Source organism: Nyctibius grandis, chromosome 1 (genome assembly GCF_013368605.1).
Source record: "Nyctibius grandis isolate bNycGra1 chromosome 1, bNycGra1.pri, whole genome shotgun sequence".
Lineage (NCBI taxonomy): Eukaryota > Metazoa > Chordata > Aves > Nyctibiiformes > Nyctibiidae > Nyctibius > Nyctibius grandis.
Window position 1 is genome coordinate 89647557 of NC_090658.1, and position 15735 is coordinate 89663291.

Below are 15735 nucleotides of genomic sequence, written 5' to 3' on the forward strand. Positions count from 1 at the left end.
CTAGGGTAAGTAAACTTACTCCAAGTGTACACTGCAGAGAAAGGTAGATAATACAGGTTATCGTCCCCCCTCTACACTGCCCTGGTGAGGCCACACCTGGAGTACTGTGTCCAGTTCTGGGGTCCCCAGTTCAAGAAAGACAAGGAACTACTGGAGAGAGTCCAGCAGAGGGCTACATGAGGAGGAGAGGCTGAGGGAGCTGGGTCTGTTTAGCCTGGAGAAGAGAAGACTGAGGGGGGATCTTGTCAATGCTTACAAATACCTTTGGGGTGGGTGTCAAGAGGATGGGGACAGACTCTTCTCAGTGGTACCTAGTGACAGGATAAGGGACAATGGGCACAAACTGAAACATGGGAAGTTCCATCTCAGTATGAGGAAAATCTTCTTTACTTTGAGGGTGACACAGCACTGGAACAGGCTGCCCAGGGAGGTTGTGGAGTCTCCTCTGGGGATATTCGAAACCCACCTGGATGCGACCCTGTGCAATGTGCTCTAGGGGAACGTGCTTTGGCAGGGGGTTGGACTAGATGATCTCCAGAGGTCCCTTCCAACTCCAACCGTTCTGTGATTCTGTGATTTTGTAAAGAATTCCTTCAACTCTAGTAGTTTTGAAGGAGGGAGGACTACAGAGGGGAGTAGAAAGGAATTAGCAGAAAATGCCTCCCTTTATTTTACAGTACACTTGTTGGCTTCAGAAAACCTTTAAAATCACTACTCTGTAGCCAAGTTATGTCTTAAATTACTGCTGTCTTAGTTACTGTCTTAAATGACTGCTCCCATGGCTACCTTGGTAGTGTAAGTTCTTAGGTGAAGCAGATCAGCTCCAGCCATAGCCTCGCCCTTTCCCTTGCACTTGTGCAAGCTCAGGAGCATGTGTGTTATCAGCTGCACAACTCAGCCCTGTGGCAGGAACTTCCGACACGATGGGTGCACGCATCAGCTAACAACTGGCACTCAGTCCCTGCAGCCTCCCTTGGGACAGGGCAGGAGACCTGGTTTCCATGTTCTATAGCCACAAACACAAAAGCTTAGAAGTCAAAGTCTAATTTTCTGCTCCTCCTTCTGAGTCAAGTGTCCCATTTTCTCTGGCTAGAGAGCATTACACCACAGACTTCTGAGCAACACTTACTTTAATTGCTTGGCCAAACATTCAGCTTTATCAAGATGATACAAAACTTAAATAGCATGCTTCTGCCTTCCTACAGTAGCTTAAACAAAACTGTAAACATACAAAAGTGTCTATATTAGACTACAGAAGTCAGAGCAATAAAACTAGTATTTCTGTAACTGCAGATAGATACACTTTTCTTGCCTTGATAGTGCATTAATAGGAACTTTAAAAATATTGTTCTATAATACAACTTTCTTTGCTTTATACATCTGCTAAGAAGACAAAAGCTTAATTACTAATTAGTTAATGGTGTCTTCAATACTGTGAAGTATTTTGAATTGATTTTAGGGCTCCTCAGTACAGAAAAAAAAATCTCTTTCTCCTTGGCATAACAGTACTATCCTATATTTTAATTGGTTTTGAACACTTGTTCTGTCATGATCTGTTAAGTAAACTTACTTTTCTAACAGAATCTGATGGAGCCTTCTCAGAGGTTAAGGAGGAAACCCTAAAGGGTTGTAGATGCAACGAGTTACGGTGCCTCTAGTTTATTCAGAGCCTGTCAGCCTGGACAACATTGGTCATATTGTAAGTTTTGATTTTATAACAAAACACATCCATAAAACCTTCAAAATGTTGTTGAGTTCTATTTTGCGGGACTGCTGGTGAAACTAGGCCTGAGACCTTGAGACTCACCAGGGCCTGGCCTCTCTTTTGAGAGATACAAGGGGGGAGCGAGAGAGAGGAATCATTCAGAGGAACAATGGAAGACTGTCAGGACAAGGTGTCTGGGAGAAAACCTTGACTCTGCAGAAAAAGAAACATCTGAGTACACGGAACCAAGCTTTCACTTCTTTAGATAAAGGACTTTTTCAAGCTTCTTCAGTAGTAGAGAATTCAGGCATTTGCTGCTTGAAGAAAAAGAGATTTATATAAAACTTATACCTAACAAGTAGAGCATGGTTATGGTAAAATATTTACCATCCATGCCCTAAACTCAACTTCTCAGTCAGATTACTTAAGTAAGGCGCCCAACAACCGTGTAACCACAAGGAGCTTTGCAACCAGGACACCATTTAAAAAAAGAAAAATCTAATTTAGCATTTGTTTTAATAATGTAAAACCAAAAGAAAAGCAAAGTGGCAACCCCAGCCTCTGTACCTCATGGGATGGCTCACCTCAGCATCTCACTCCACAGGAGCCTGGCCTCTCACAGCTGGAAGCCTGCATCTGTCACCTACACCAGCTTGTAACTGAGTTGGTTCCATTGTGTGGGGAGAGGCCGTAGGGAGTATCTAAAATAGCATCAATAGCCCTTCATCTCTAAGGAATTTCTGTCAAAAGCTCTCAAAGATCCTGGATTTATTTCAGTATTGGGATAGCCATGTGTTTACATGTAGCCTAGAGTGGAACCCTCTAGCCAGACATGACCTGTGTGGAAATAAGGAAATTTCCTTTTCAGAAAGCAGTTTTGGTTTCTAATGCAGTTTGTTTTCAAGCAGCACCTGGAAATTGAGAGTGCAATATTTAACGGACTCTTGGAAATAACAGAGGAAGGATCTAATCTGCAGCATCTCATTGTCATCTGTACAGTCTGCATATGAATTCTCTTCGGTTCTGGAGTTTCCAAAGTTATTTCTACTCCTGAAAAAGAGCATTTTGTTTGCATGTAACAGGCACTACAAAGTATGTATCTAACAATATTCCAGATTCCTGTACAGCAGGTTCCAAAATGAGTCCCATTGCTTGTCTTTACCTGCTTGGTAGATGCTAGCTCTCTTTCTGCACCTTAGTCCTTAATTTGCTGAGCTCCTCTTCTAAGCTTTTAATATAATCCTTGAGCGCAGCTTTGTCTTGCTGCGCTTTTTGATTAGCTTGGCACCGGGCTTCTTCTATCTTCCGTTCATACCACTTCTCCATCTGCGTGGAAACAGCCTCGAAGAAGTACTGTGTTATCTCCAGGGCCTGGGAGGTGTCTCTGGGCAGAGGGGCAGGGGGCTGTCCTGCAGAGGGCTGCTGCTCCTGGCTCTGATGGGCCCCGGCGTGGTGCAGAGCTTTGTGCCTTGACTGCCCGCTTTTGCTGGACTTCTTTGTCTGAGTGCCTTTGTCGATGTAGTAGCCACTCTGTGGTTCAGTCTTCGCAGGTTCGGTCAAGGGCTGCAAAGCAGCTTGAACCTTAACATGTCTTAATTTGGAGCCCACAAGCTCGGAGGAGGGCAGCTCCTGCTGGAACCTGTGGAACGTGCTGGCACTAACAGCTTTGTCCTTTGGCCTGACATCTTGCACAAGGGCAGAAGAAGAAACTGGTCTGCCAACAATTAATTGTTGCTCTGTACCTACAGAATAAAATATATACGTATATATTTAGAAAAGCTCTGGGCATTTATTTTAGCATTCAGAAATCCTCATTGTTCAATGACTGACGCGGTTTCCCAGGCACCGTGCTGTGTGTACATTGTAGAGGTTTGTATTAGTTTATCGCATCTTCACAGTCAGGTGACAGAATAAAGGGTCAGAAAAAAGAGAAAAGCTGGCTCAGGCAGAGAGGCACTGCACTGCGGCTGTGGGACCACAGACGTCATGACAACAATCAAAGGACATCCTTGGAAGAACATGTAACAGATCAGGCTAGACTCCTAAAGTGTTTATGGCTGCTGCTATTTATAAACCCCCTGCTTCTACAAGAATTGAAACCCCACTCATTTTGCAAAGGTAACACATTTTGATGCTTCTGAACTGTTCAGTGCAGTACAGCTGCCACACGATCTCCTGTGTGGTCTTCTGCCTTTCTAGTCTTACGGGGCATCCATGGCCATGTCTGTTCACTTTGCAGAGTGGTTTGGGGGGCATGTACAATGTATTTTACAGAAGCCCAGGGCTTTGATAGCACTCTCCTTGGCTGTGGAGACCTGGGCATTCTGCCTGTTTCTTTTTTCCTCGAAAGCTTCCCTGGCCAAGCACAGAGAGGTGGCTTGAACCAAGGTCTTCCATATCTTTGGGTGGCCATGATCCCTGAATGGGCTTGAATGTTCTCAGGTGGTTTTGTTCTTGTCAAATGAACTAATAATGAAACAGCCTGTGGTTCAAGGAAAGAGGAAAAAGTGAGAGGCTTATTCTATATTATTGCAGTTTGAATATTAACAAGGGAAATGAGTATTTTAGGTTCACATCTTTGCACTCTGCCATTATAGGTTCCATACATCTGAAAAGCACTAAATACACTACACTTTCTTCAGTAGACTTTGGGTAATCTGCACACCATCCTGACAGACACGGGGGTGGGAGCAACTCTGACTGGGAAGCTGGAGAAATTTCAGAAAAGAGAGTTATTCAGAGCATCAAAGGGCTTGGCTTCAAAGACACAGTGACAGGGAAGCATCAGGAAGAGCCACTGGAATTCCACCCAACCATGTCTTACAATATTCCCAGCAGCTGCCTCTAAGTGTATTCTAATCCCAAGAGATTATGCGTCTGGATGGGGGAAAGCACACTGCCAGAATTAATATCTGTGGTATTAATACAAGTATCCCCCAGTTAATTAGCTCGCCTTTGAATGCACATGACATGTAAGTACCTGATGCACCATCTTGTTGAATGCAAAAATGTTGCCCAAAGCTCTGTTCTGGCATCTGGGCTCTGCTCTTTCCCCCATCTTCCGAGAGGCTATTTGGGAGCGTGACAGAGGAATGCTGGTGGGAGCCCTCTGACTGCAGCATGGCCTGGCTGGCTTTACAGTCTTTGGCACTGTGGGGATTGTTCTCAGTATCCAGGGTCTCAGTGAGAGACTCACAAGTGGACAAAGTTGATTTTGGTCTTGATGACCTGGAATCTCCAGAAAGCTTGAGCTCCAGATTCTGAATCTTCAACAGGCACCAAGTCTTCAGCTCATCGACCAAGGAAATCTATGAGAAAAAGATGGTAAATTACAATGATCCTATGATTAGATCCTATGGTTCCTGGGCTGCTGAGGACATGTGGCAGGGACAAAGAGAAGCAAGCCTGCTATCTGTGGGCTTAGGCTCCCTGTACAGATATGCATGATGCTGCTGGGAATATGTAAAGGACTGCAAATCAAAAAAGATGAAGAGCTATGCATTAGATAATGAAGGGCACCCTCTTGAGTCCAAGCTACCACCTCTTAGATTTGAATGTGCTACTTCCAGTGCAACTCTAAGTCCTCTGATCAAGGCTGACTTGTTTACTCATACAGTTAATGGTACTTGCTAAGTGCACGGAACATCACATGTGGTCAAAGCTGCCATTTTTTAAGAGTGAAATTCAAATTAGACACTTCTAGGACACAACTTTATACCATTACCAACCTTTGCTCCTCTGTTCATTCGGTGATAAAGATGAGTCCAACACTCAGTGATAAATTACTAACAGCTTTCAAATTACAAAGGTGCTTAATAAGTGTCAGCTGCAGAGGCATTTGCCAGTAATCATTTAAAAAAACGAGCAGCTCTTTTACCCTTTTGTTCATGTGACATCATAAATTTAGGTCAGACCCTCCTATGCACATGGACATTTAGTCCATGCATTTAGTAAAGCCCAATTCAGTTTTTCCAGTAGTTTCAATTAGACCCAACAGGACAGGAACAGCTGATATCACTTTTAATGGTAATTCCAATTCACCTGATGTATCACTCCAGTATCTCATTTCTTAAATGGCGATTACAAGATGGAGCACAAGCCCAGACATTCAGAAGCCAATGTAATACTTATGTCAAAATAAAAACTAAAGCTGCCTTAGATTCATAAGTACTTTTCTTCGGAGAAAAGTTCTATGGATGTTAGAGCAAAGTATCTTGATCAGTAGTTTATGCTGGGATTATCACAGCTGCCAGCTTTTTAACATGGATTTGGAACGGTCTTACAAAAAGTCATGACATTTTACTAGCACAAAGTGCATTTCTCAATTCTTAGAAGAATACCAATAATGAGAAAATTAATTGTATTTTCAATTTACCTGAGTGGAGAAACACAAATTTCTTAGCCTGTTTTAATGGTGAGTTTTTGCAGAAGCTAGAAGGGCAAGAGCTGGATCTCTACGGGAAGTTATTCTTGTAATGCTGATTAAACAAGCATACAAAAGGAACTTGCCTATTGGCAGTAACACACAGCTTGGGGATGGCGCACCGTTGCCAAAGTCAGAGGGAAGAACTGCAGCCTTTTAATACATGGCGGGGAAAAAAGATCAGACAGAGAAGAAGGGAGAGATTCCCAGGGCACGCAACCAAATGGATGAGAAGCAAATGGAACAACGCAGATCTTCGCCTTTGTTACTGTTTGCAGATGTTCCTGCAGATGTCCTTTAATGAAGCAAAAGCTGAAAGCACAACTGTTAAAAATTCAAGCGGCAGGAATTTTTGCAAAGCACTATGTTAGAAAAAAGATATTTTGTTACAGATCCCACACTTCAGACCTACGAAATTAAATTATGACAGTGGAACTGGATTTCACATTCCCCATTTCTAATGCAAAAGGTTTATAAATTCAGTTTAGAGATTAAGGGGGTGGATAGGAATAATTTGGTCTTTGAAGCTCTTCTGCTTGTTTCAACAGATGAGAGAAATCTCCAGTATTCTGTCTGCCTGCTGGAACGAAACTCTTTGAGCTGATCCATCTGAGCTAACAGGGAGTAGCTGTTTCGAGCCCTACCTGCCGTTTCTCCCCCTCATTTTTTTCCAGCTCAGTGTGCTGTTGCAGGCGGTGCAGGCACTCCGTTCTCTCTGCGGACAGCCGCTCAGCCATAAGCTTGTCTAAAACACGGAGCTGTGGAAAAAAACCACAATTTAGCTGAGATGATCATGTTAAAAACCAAACCAAACTGCCATGCGTGAACCTTATAAATCAAAGTACAGTCTGTCTTTCAGTCTCCATTTCTAGGAATGCTGCCAACTACAATTAGATGTAGCTTGCAAAAATGTTCAATCACAAAATTGTCAAATAATAAAAATTACATTAAAAATAAAAATTAATTTAGAGGATCTTGAATCTCAGTGCAAACAGAATTCAGCAAGAGGTGTTTTTACAATTATGAACTGAGCAGCTGTAGGACTGCTTTCTGTCTTTGTTTCCCTCTTAGGGCCTCATGCAGTTTAGACTTACAGTCTAAAGAAGCACCTGAAGCCACTTAACGCATTAAGTGTGGTTTTCTAAAGACCCTGGTTTGCAACATGAGATCCCTGTGCTATGTCACGGTTTCCTGGTCTTGAGTATTAGATTTCAGGTTTGTTTTTAAAATGCAAGAAGCAATAAACAAATCATGACAATGAAAATATTCATTAAGCTCAGGATACGTTTCTAATAGTCATGTGGGCAAGCAGGCCTCCGGGTCATATTCTTACTTGATGTTGAGTTTTGGTTTCCATCTGGCCCAGCTTAACATTCATCTTATCTTGTACAGACCCAAACTCAGCTTTTATCTCTTCCACCGTTGCCTCCAGCTGATTCTCCAGTTTATTTATCAGGGGCTCACAACGACATCCATTTATCGGTGCCTGAAAGGAGTAATACATTTGCTTACTACATCCTGCTGTCCTCTTAGTGCACTTGGAACATTATCACAGCCTCCGGGAGTCAGTCTTGGGCTCTTCTGTACCATGTACTGTACCTCACCCTCCGATAACATCCTCCAGTAGCTCAGCCAACAGGCTATTCGTTGGAAAAGCACAGACTGGAAAAGGATTGATCTGATTTATACGGACACATCGTAACACAGCAGTGTTGATTTTGCTGGGGCCACAAGCAGCAATGTGCTCAGATCACATACGCCATGGTACTGTGTGCCGTATGAGGGGATACCACATTACAGGCCTATACCCCCTGTCTCAATGCTGTAATTTTGAATCGTACAAAAAAAATCTGATTTTGTGGATGTGTGTGGGTTTGTGTGCACTTGTTTTTTAACCTAATGCCAATAACATGCTCGGTTTTATTGTGTACTGTATGGCAAGGTCTCACTGCTCCTGCCTGCCTTCACCCTGCTGGCATTCAGCTGACCCTTATCTGCGGCGCACACCGCTGCCTTCCTTTGACGCACATGACACCGTCCCAAAGCTCCTCTGCAAGGGGAACTGCACTGGCCACATTTAAATCTCTCAGCGAGATGGTTGCAAAAGGTTCCCTGAAGGGAGCACAGCTAATCCTCATCAGCTTCCTCTGCAGTCTGCAGGCAAAAACTGGCTCCTTCAGGGGGGAGTCAGGAGCCAAAAGCGGCTGCTCTGAATCTGTCCGCAGAGGAGCCTCCCTCTCTCCTTTGGCCCTGCAGTACTGTTTCACAAATTGGGGGTTATTCCCTTGGCAGGGGAAGGTGGGTGGTTTGCCGAGAGCGCTAGAGAAAGCTTCAGAAATATATGTACTTAAGAAATTCCGTTTGCTATTCAGGGCCTGAGGGCATCAAAGAAGACAGACGAGCCAAAAAGGAGAGAGAGGAGTGTCATGTATTTCAAGAAATACTATAAGGGAGTGTAGCTCTATTAAGCTAATCTTCGTGAACAGATGAGATTTGTATACAAAACCTGTCTGCTCTCTGCACCTACCTTCCTGCTGCCCAAGTCCTTCCTACTGTCCCATCCTCCTACCATCAGATCCTAAGGGCAGGGAGACACTCCTTTTAGCATATGAAAGGTCCTCCACCCTTCCTGATGTCTGTTTATTAGGATAATCCCATAGTGCCCCTGTCTGGAAATTTCCCAAGCGTTACACAGCGAGATGTTGGCAAGTATGGCCAGTAAAGCCTTTGAAGTCTGACTTGAGTGATCTTCAGAATCTGCTGAATTTCTTAACTACAGCAAGGGACCGAGGAGAGCTGGTGGATGGATGTGAGAAGCTAAGGAAATGAAAGGACCGACCTCCCAGAGGTACAGGAGGGCAATATTAAGAAAAGAACAATACAGGCGTTTACAATGTTTACAGGGTAATTTGCTGACTGTTTTCACGCTTTTTAATAAATGTGTACTGGTAAATACTTGCGTAATAAAACGAGTAAAATATCAGTCTCTAAACTGGAATAACTGCACATGAGCTGGTAATTCCAGGTTTATTTGTGAACCAATTTCTGTACAGTTCCTGCCTCCAGTAATCCTAGACTCCCCAAAGACACGTTGCAATAAACAGAAAGAACTGAAACAAAATGCATTGAGCGTACTCAAGCTCTTGGTTTGGGTCGTAAGCTTCAGTGCTCACACACTGCTCTCATTTATTTTCCTTGGAAAAGCTCTGTGCATTTCTTGTCGGAAATCTTAGTATTTCAAAGTGTATCGTAAAAGTTCCAGTGTCGTTTCCAATCACTGTTTGCACCTTATCTCCGAACAGGAAATACTCTGTAGATCAAAACTAGTTACATATGTCTCCTTAGCACACACAGAACCAGCTTATTGTTTATCAGACTTCAGGCCAAAAGGCAGCTGAAGCCCAGACAAGGAAAACAAATCCACAGTCATGATTTCATGCCCCTGAGAACACAGTTAACTGAGTGCATTCTCTATCCGTTAGCTAACCCTGCCCCAACTCCAAGTGCTGCTCTGTGCATCTCCCTGCATGAGGACAGTGGCCGACTCACCTGCATCACCTTCCCATCCTTTCCTCGATAGAGCGTGTAGAGCTGGTAGGCTCGGACCTCGTGGGGAGGCGGTGGAGAGGAGCAGTGATGTTTACTCCTGCGCTTAGGCACGTTTTGCTGGGGCCGAGGGAGGGTCTGCTGATCCGCTGGGGAGATGGGGTCCGAGAGTGCTGAAACCTGCATAAAATACACACAACGTTTTCCCTGTTTATGAGCCCCCTGGTAAACTATCCCTGGTGTCACAAATCCATTGTGACAATTACAGCAAAAACTTGAGTAAAACACCAATCCCGCTGCAGTGGCTGGCCACAACCTTGGTGTCTGTCAGCACAATAACCAGATTTCTGCACAAATCTGGTTCACGTGACCCTCAACAGCAGAATTTCCCCATCAGAAATGTTTTTTTTCTGAAGACCCCAAGAGCATGGCGGGGCTGCTGCCCTGGCTCACCGACATGCTGAAGGGACACCTGTGCTACTGCTCAACAACTATCCCTTCTCTCTCTGCTGTTCTAAATCTACTGATACCTTTTCCTTTGGCTTTTTCTTTTTGCTCTTCTTCCCTTTGAGATCTGGTGAGGTTAACCGGGGTTCATCCTTCAGATCGCTCTTCCTCTGCGGTGGCTGGTCGCTGCTTGGCGTGTCATCAGCAGCTGAGACACTGCCCTGCTTGGAGCAAAGACAGGGAGAAGTTCAGAGCAGTTGCAGAGATGGGGAAAAGCTGCCTTTTCTTCCATTTCTCAGTTTTAAGCTGTTCTGCACATACGAGTGGGCAACTCTTTAGCAGCAAAGCACGACAGACTGCCTCAGACAACTGTTGGGGTCACGCACAAGTGACAGCTCCAAAAAGATTTAGTCCTGACGGGTTTTATTTATGCTCCCTGCTTGCGGTAGATGTAGCTGGTAATGCTGGGCTGTACCTTGCTCTGTACCACTTCATCCCGTGGTACCGACTGAGCTCGCCTTTCCTCCTTCAGCTTCTCTCTCTTCTTCCTCAGGCTTCTTCCACGATTAAAGCGTGAGACCTGAAGGCAGACCACACTGTTACTCAGTGATGTCGTGCTCTTTCCTAGCACAGAGGCCAAGCAACAGGGCAGACCTTTTTCACCTCGATCTAAAAGGCAATGGATAAAGGAGAGTGCACTGTCAGAAGGACGCTGATGGGCCAAGCAACGTGGGTGCTTTTAGCTGTGAAAACACACCACCACTGAGCTACGTCCATCAGGGCACTTTGCTGTCCCCTGGAGGGGTTAGAACCTCCTCCTGTGTCCTCAGGCTGGTTGCCAAGCCAAGCCAAGCCAAGCCAAGCCAAGCCAAGCCCAGCCCAGCCCAGCCCAGCCCTTCTCACACAGAGGTGACAAGGAGGAGCAGAACAGGATTACGCCGGGTCTCATACCAGAATACAGAGCCCTCTCACATGCCTTCCGGCCTGAAGAGCATTGTAGCATTTCACACACAGCAGCAGAGTATAAACAGGACATTTTCTCCCCATTTCAAAGCATCTTCCAGTGCAAGCAGCCATCTTGGGGATGGGACACGTCCGCGGCAGGCAGCAGAGGGACACAACCTGGGAGCTTTTGGGTACAGGGCAGCTTTCTAACTCCTGGGCCACTGCAGGGAACAAGTGCCTCTGGCTCCTCCATCCTCTGCCAGTCAGGACAGCCAGGACCTCTGCCAGTGCTTAATGCTGAGGCTTAATCTGCACAACTTGCTGGGCTTGGGAGCTGAAAGGCTCCACATCAATAGACCTGAGGACAGCACACAATGCCAGCAGAAACATAGGCACCTTTCAGAGCAGAAGGTTAAGGACCAGGCGATGTGGCCCCTCAGGGTTAACTGGCCTCAGGTCCATGTGTATGTGTGTGTTGGGGAGAGATTTGTAACGTACCTGTGATGCTTTAGTGAGGAGGAGCGCAACCTCAGGGTTATTGTGCTGTCTGGCAACCTCTAGAGGGGTCTGACCTGCCTGAGACGAAAAAGAAAATGGCATTTCCTTCAAAACACAAGCTGCTGGAAATGTGGAATTTCTCCACTAAGGTTAGTACATGCTCTGTGCATGTACTCTTTACAAAAGTAAAGTGACTAACTGCTTTCATTTACCCAGATTTCATTCAACTCTAACATCCAAATATTTTCTACCAATACTATGAAGAGAGTTGAAGGGAGTCTGCATTAATACAAAATACCAATGGAAGTCCACATCCTGCTTACATTGTTGACAACGGATGCATCAGCCCCTGCCTCCAGCAACAGCTTAACCACCTTCCTGTGATTTAGAGCAGCAGCTACATGGAGCGCAGTATCCCCTGCCTGCAAGTTAGAAAGCAGAAAACAACCGTGTAACACAAGTCGTCGGGTCTCACCCTGCAGAAATCACACCTTCATAAAAGGTGCTCAGAGGTCAAAAGACCTACACTTACTGATGCAACAACTACGATTAAATAAGGCCTGGTCAATAAAAAAAGCAGAGTTGGGAGGAAGGAGACAGGAGGGGGCAAGGAGCTGCTTCAGGGCAAGGAGCTGCTTCAGTCAGGTTTTGAGAAATGCAGATGGGGCACTGGTGATCTTGTTTAATTAAACCAAGTGACACATGATGCAACTTGGAGATAGCCCAGCTCTACTGCCCGCAAACGGATACATCTGAGGGCAGAACCGGTTTTCCCACCACAACCTTCCCTTTTTTTTTCCTTTGCAGGTTTGATTATTTGGTGCGCAGGTGGTCATGTACCACATTACTCAAAAATAATCACGTAAGTACCAGCAGCGAGATTGTTGCTGTTCTCTTCATAAGATTCCTCAAGAAAAAAAGTTTTTGGACCAAAGCCAGGAGGTGATCCAGGTCCAGCACTAAAACACTGCCCTGCCCTTGTGCTGGTGCAGCGAGGTGAAGATGGCTGGGATCAGATTCGGGCGCCGGTAACACAGCCAGCAGCTGTTCAAGGGAGACCAGACATGTGCATATAATGCCCTCCTGTCCCCTTTGCCTTGCATTTTGCCTTCAGAAAATTAGATCTCCTCGAGACTAGTGGAAAACTATTGCTTATTACTAACTGGGATGAGGCGTATTCATAAATAAAATTGTTATATGTGCAAATATGGAACAACTTTGGGTAGTGCTGGGGAATGAAGGAAAGGGGTGTCTCTCTGTGCCAGGTTCACACCAGTTAATCTTAATATTCAGTAGCTCATTCTGCAAGTTAAAAAACTCATTTCCAAATAAAATTACATAGTAAATTTAACATGCTGAAACCCATTTTGTTTGCTGTAATATCTCACATATCTAAGAAACAAGATTAAATGTACAGATCAGAAAACATCTTTATGGTCCTCAACTACACATGGAAAATTTCCCAGGAACACGAGACGACGTGGTTAAGCACCACATAATCTGATTATTTAGCAGATTTAACACATTTTAATGTACTAAATCCATTCCCTTCTACCACCCAATTAGGCTATGCTATAGGTACAGCAATCAATTACTTCTCTAAAAAACAACTATGGATGATTAATCCTAGGTTAGACTGAGCATTACTCTGAATTTAAAGCATACTTTTTCTTCACTTTTATGTCCTTTTAATTCCCCCTACTGCAAAATGCAGCAAAGTATCCCAGAAGAATTCACACTTTTGCAGCATCTGAATGTTAGTGAGTTCTGCTTCACAATGTCTCTAGAATGGCCGTATGATCATTAAATCCTCATTACAGCGGAGAAAATGGGCCCCCATAAAATGCCCGAGTCTCTTGCCCAGTCTCGTTCTGCACAGAACTGGTAAGCACCCAGGAACACCAGCTCCTAACCCTATGCTTACTACCCCTGTCCCAAAGCCCCTTTCTATACCAACATACGATTGCAGAACCTCATAAATAGGCAACGCTTTAAAGAAATGATGCAAATGTGATGGCAAAATAATAAACCGCTGATATGCCGTTACTTTAAGGCTATTCTTAAAAGCTCAGGCATTTGGTGGTACAGTGAAACACAGAGTGAAGCAGGATTACTTGCGTAGGAATCCCTTTTCCCAACAACTAGCTGTATGCAAAGGGTGCAGAGTCGCAATGAGGTTCATGCACTGACCTGGTTCTTTTCATGGACAGAACAGAAAGCACTGAGCAGCACCCTAACGATGGGTAAGTGATTATAACGAGCAGCCACATGCAGACAGGTATCTCCTGCCTGCAAACAGAAACAAAGCTCTGAGCATGTAATCGCAGTAAGAAAGCTTGCACTTGTCGTGGTGTTCAGGGATGAAATAATCCTATTAAACCAAAAAGCGCAGTAAATGCCACACACCTCCACTGAACAGCAACGCTGTCTTCTCTGTGGTACAAAACCTACTATCTTGGGTGGGAAAGTTTAGCAAGAGCTGGGGTCAGGCAAGGTGGGGGTACGAATTCTTTAACCACTGATCGGAAATACTGGAATTATAAAATGCTGGTTTACTGCACTACAAAAACTGATTTACATTCGTACATGAAATCTGTTCTTCTGACCCAAACGATTGTGCTTTGGAAATCCCACTCAGTGTCACACATAATGAAGAAAATGGGATGAGTAGGGCCAGAGCAGCTTCCCCATGAGGGGTGGCACATGCACAGCTGGGACTGGGAGCTGGGAGCAGATCCCCATAGGTTTCCACTGCTGTGTGCCTCTGCCCACCCTGTTATCAAGCAGGGGCAAAGACATCTGGCTTCGTTTTGTAGATTTCTTTTTTCCTTTGTCATGCCAGATCCATTATAAAATAGAAGGAAAGCTGTCTGAAATTGAATTCACCTTGAATCTGCCTTATTTGACAGACTGACACACAGTATATATTATCTGTCTCAGTGAGGGCAGGTCTGAAGACCTTCACCACTCTGGCATCAAACCCCTTTAAGATTTCCATCTTTTTGAGAGAGGAGGCCTTTTGCAGAATTGCATGATATTCTATGGGTCAGGCTGTCAGGACCACAAAAAGCAGTAAAGGACCAGCTGCCTCAGTCTATGCAACAGCAAAACCCCTTTCGGTTCCTTCCATCCCCACTCAAAGGATGGGTACAAGTAGTGTGTTGCTCAGTCCTATCAAAAGCATTCCTGTAGACAATGTACACAATGGCTTGTTAGTGTTTTTTTTCAATAGCATTTATAATAAAAATCACAGCTTAAAGCACTTCTGAGTCTGTCTACAAGTTAAAGCAATATAGCTAAAACAAAGGCACACAAAACCAAACACATTCTTTTTCAAAACTCACATTATTTTTGAGCTCTGCTCGAGATCCTCCAAGTAACAAAACACGAGTACTCTGGGAATGGCTATTCTGGCAAGCCAGGTGAAGAGGTGTGTTACCTGCCTTAGAGAAATACAGGAAAATATAAAAGCCATATTTAGAAATTGGACATAAGCATTAAAAAATAAAACCTCACAGGTCTTCCCACAAGAAGATCCACCCAGGGGCGGGAAGCTGTCACTGTTATTTTCCCGAAGATATGAGCTGAATGAACCTGGAGACTGAAATATCCTCTCCATCCTGGAAATGATTTATCTGGGATATAGTAAAAGCAGAAAATGGACAGCCTAATGATATCTGCATTGCTCAAGTCTGCTTGCAGAAAGCAAAGACTCTACAAACTGTCTGGTTCATTAATATCAAACAACATTATCGAGTATTTAATTTAAAGAACTGTAATTCTTGTGTTTCAGGTTTCCCCCATGCACACACACAAAGAAACACACTGCCACAGCACGGCATCTCTTGATCTCAAGCAAAGCCGGCCGTGACTGCTGCAGGGTGTGAGGCAGACAAGGGTCACAACAATTTCTGTTTCCTTACAATCGTAACACAAACCAGCTCCAAGTCTGGCTGGGTCAGTACGTGCTCTCACAGGATACAGATTCTAGGCTATTGGGAAGCTTCGATGTTCAGAGAGTGCAACAGTCTCCAGGCAAGACGAGAAGGAAGAAAAACAAGCCACCCAAACCCCAGAGTATGGCATGCTAAGGTTCCTGAAAGAAGCAAACATGCCATTTTTACAGAAAGAAATCAAAAAAAAGGTTGCCTGTGTATTCTCTTTCTAACAC

General features: G+C 44.4%; 1 protein-coding gene across 6 annotated transcripts in view; it reads right to left on the reverse strand.

The window, feature by feature from the left end:
• Window positions 1-1059: 1059 nt before the first annotated feature.
• The window catches only part of ANKRD6 (ankyrin repeat domain 6), a 117544-nt gene continuing 102868 nt past the window's right edge, over window positions 1060-15735 (reverse strand). For 3 of the 6 annotated variants that reach the window (XM_068397318.1, XM_068397324.1, XM_068397316.1), the window contains 10 exons: window positions 14909-15007; window positions 11888-11986; window positions 11565-11642; window positions 10597-10701; window positions 10205-10345; window positions 9678-9854; window positions 7462-7614; window positions 6773-6886; window positions 4686-5013; window positions 1060-3447 (listed from right to left, as the gene is read on the reverse strand). In XM_068397318.1, coding sequence (XP_068253419.1) covers window positions 2882-3447; window positions 4686-5013; window positions 6773-6886; window positions 7462-7614; window positions 9678-9854; window positions 10205-10345; window positions 10597-10701; window positions 11565-11642; window positions 11888-11986; window positions 14909-15007 — 1860 coding nt within the window. In that variant the 3' untranslated portion in view covers window positions 1060-2881. Of the gene's footprint in view, window positions 3448-4685; window positions 5014-6772; window positions 6887-7461; window positions 7615-9677; window positions 9855-10204; window positions 10346-10596; window positions 10702-11564; window positions 11643-11887; window positions 11987-13754; window positions 13854-14908; window positions 15008-15735 lie in introns of all 6 variants that reach the window. The other 3 variants (XM_068397343.1, XM_068397317.1, XM_068397334.1) reach the window with 3 other exon arrangements.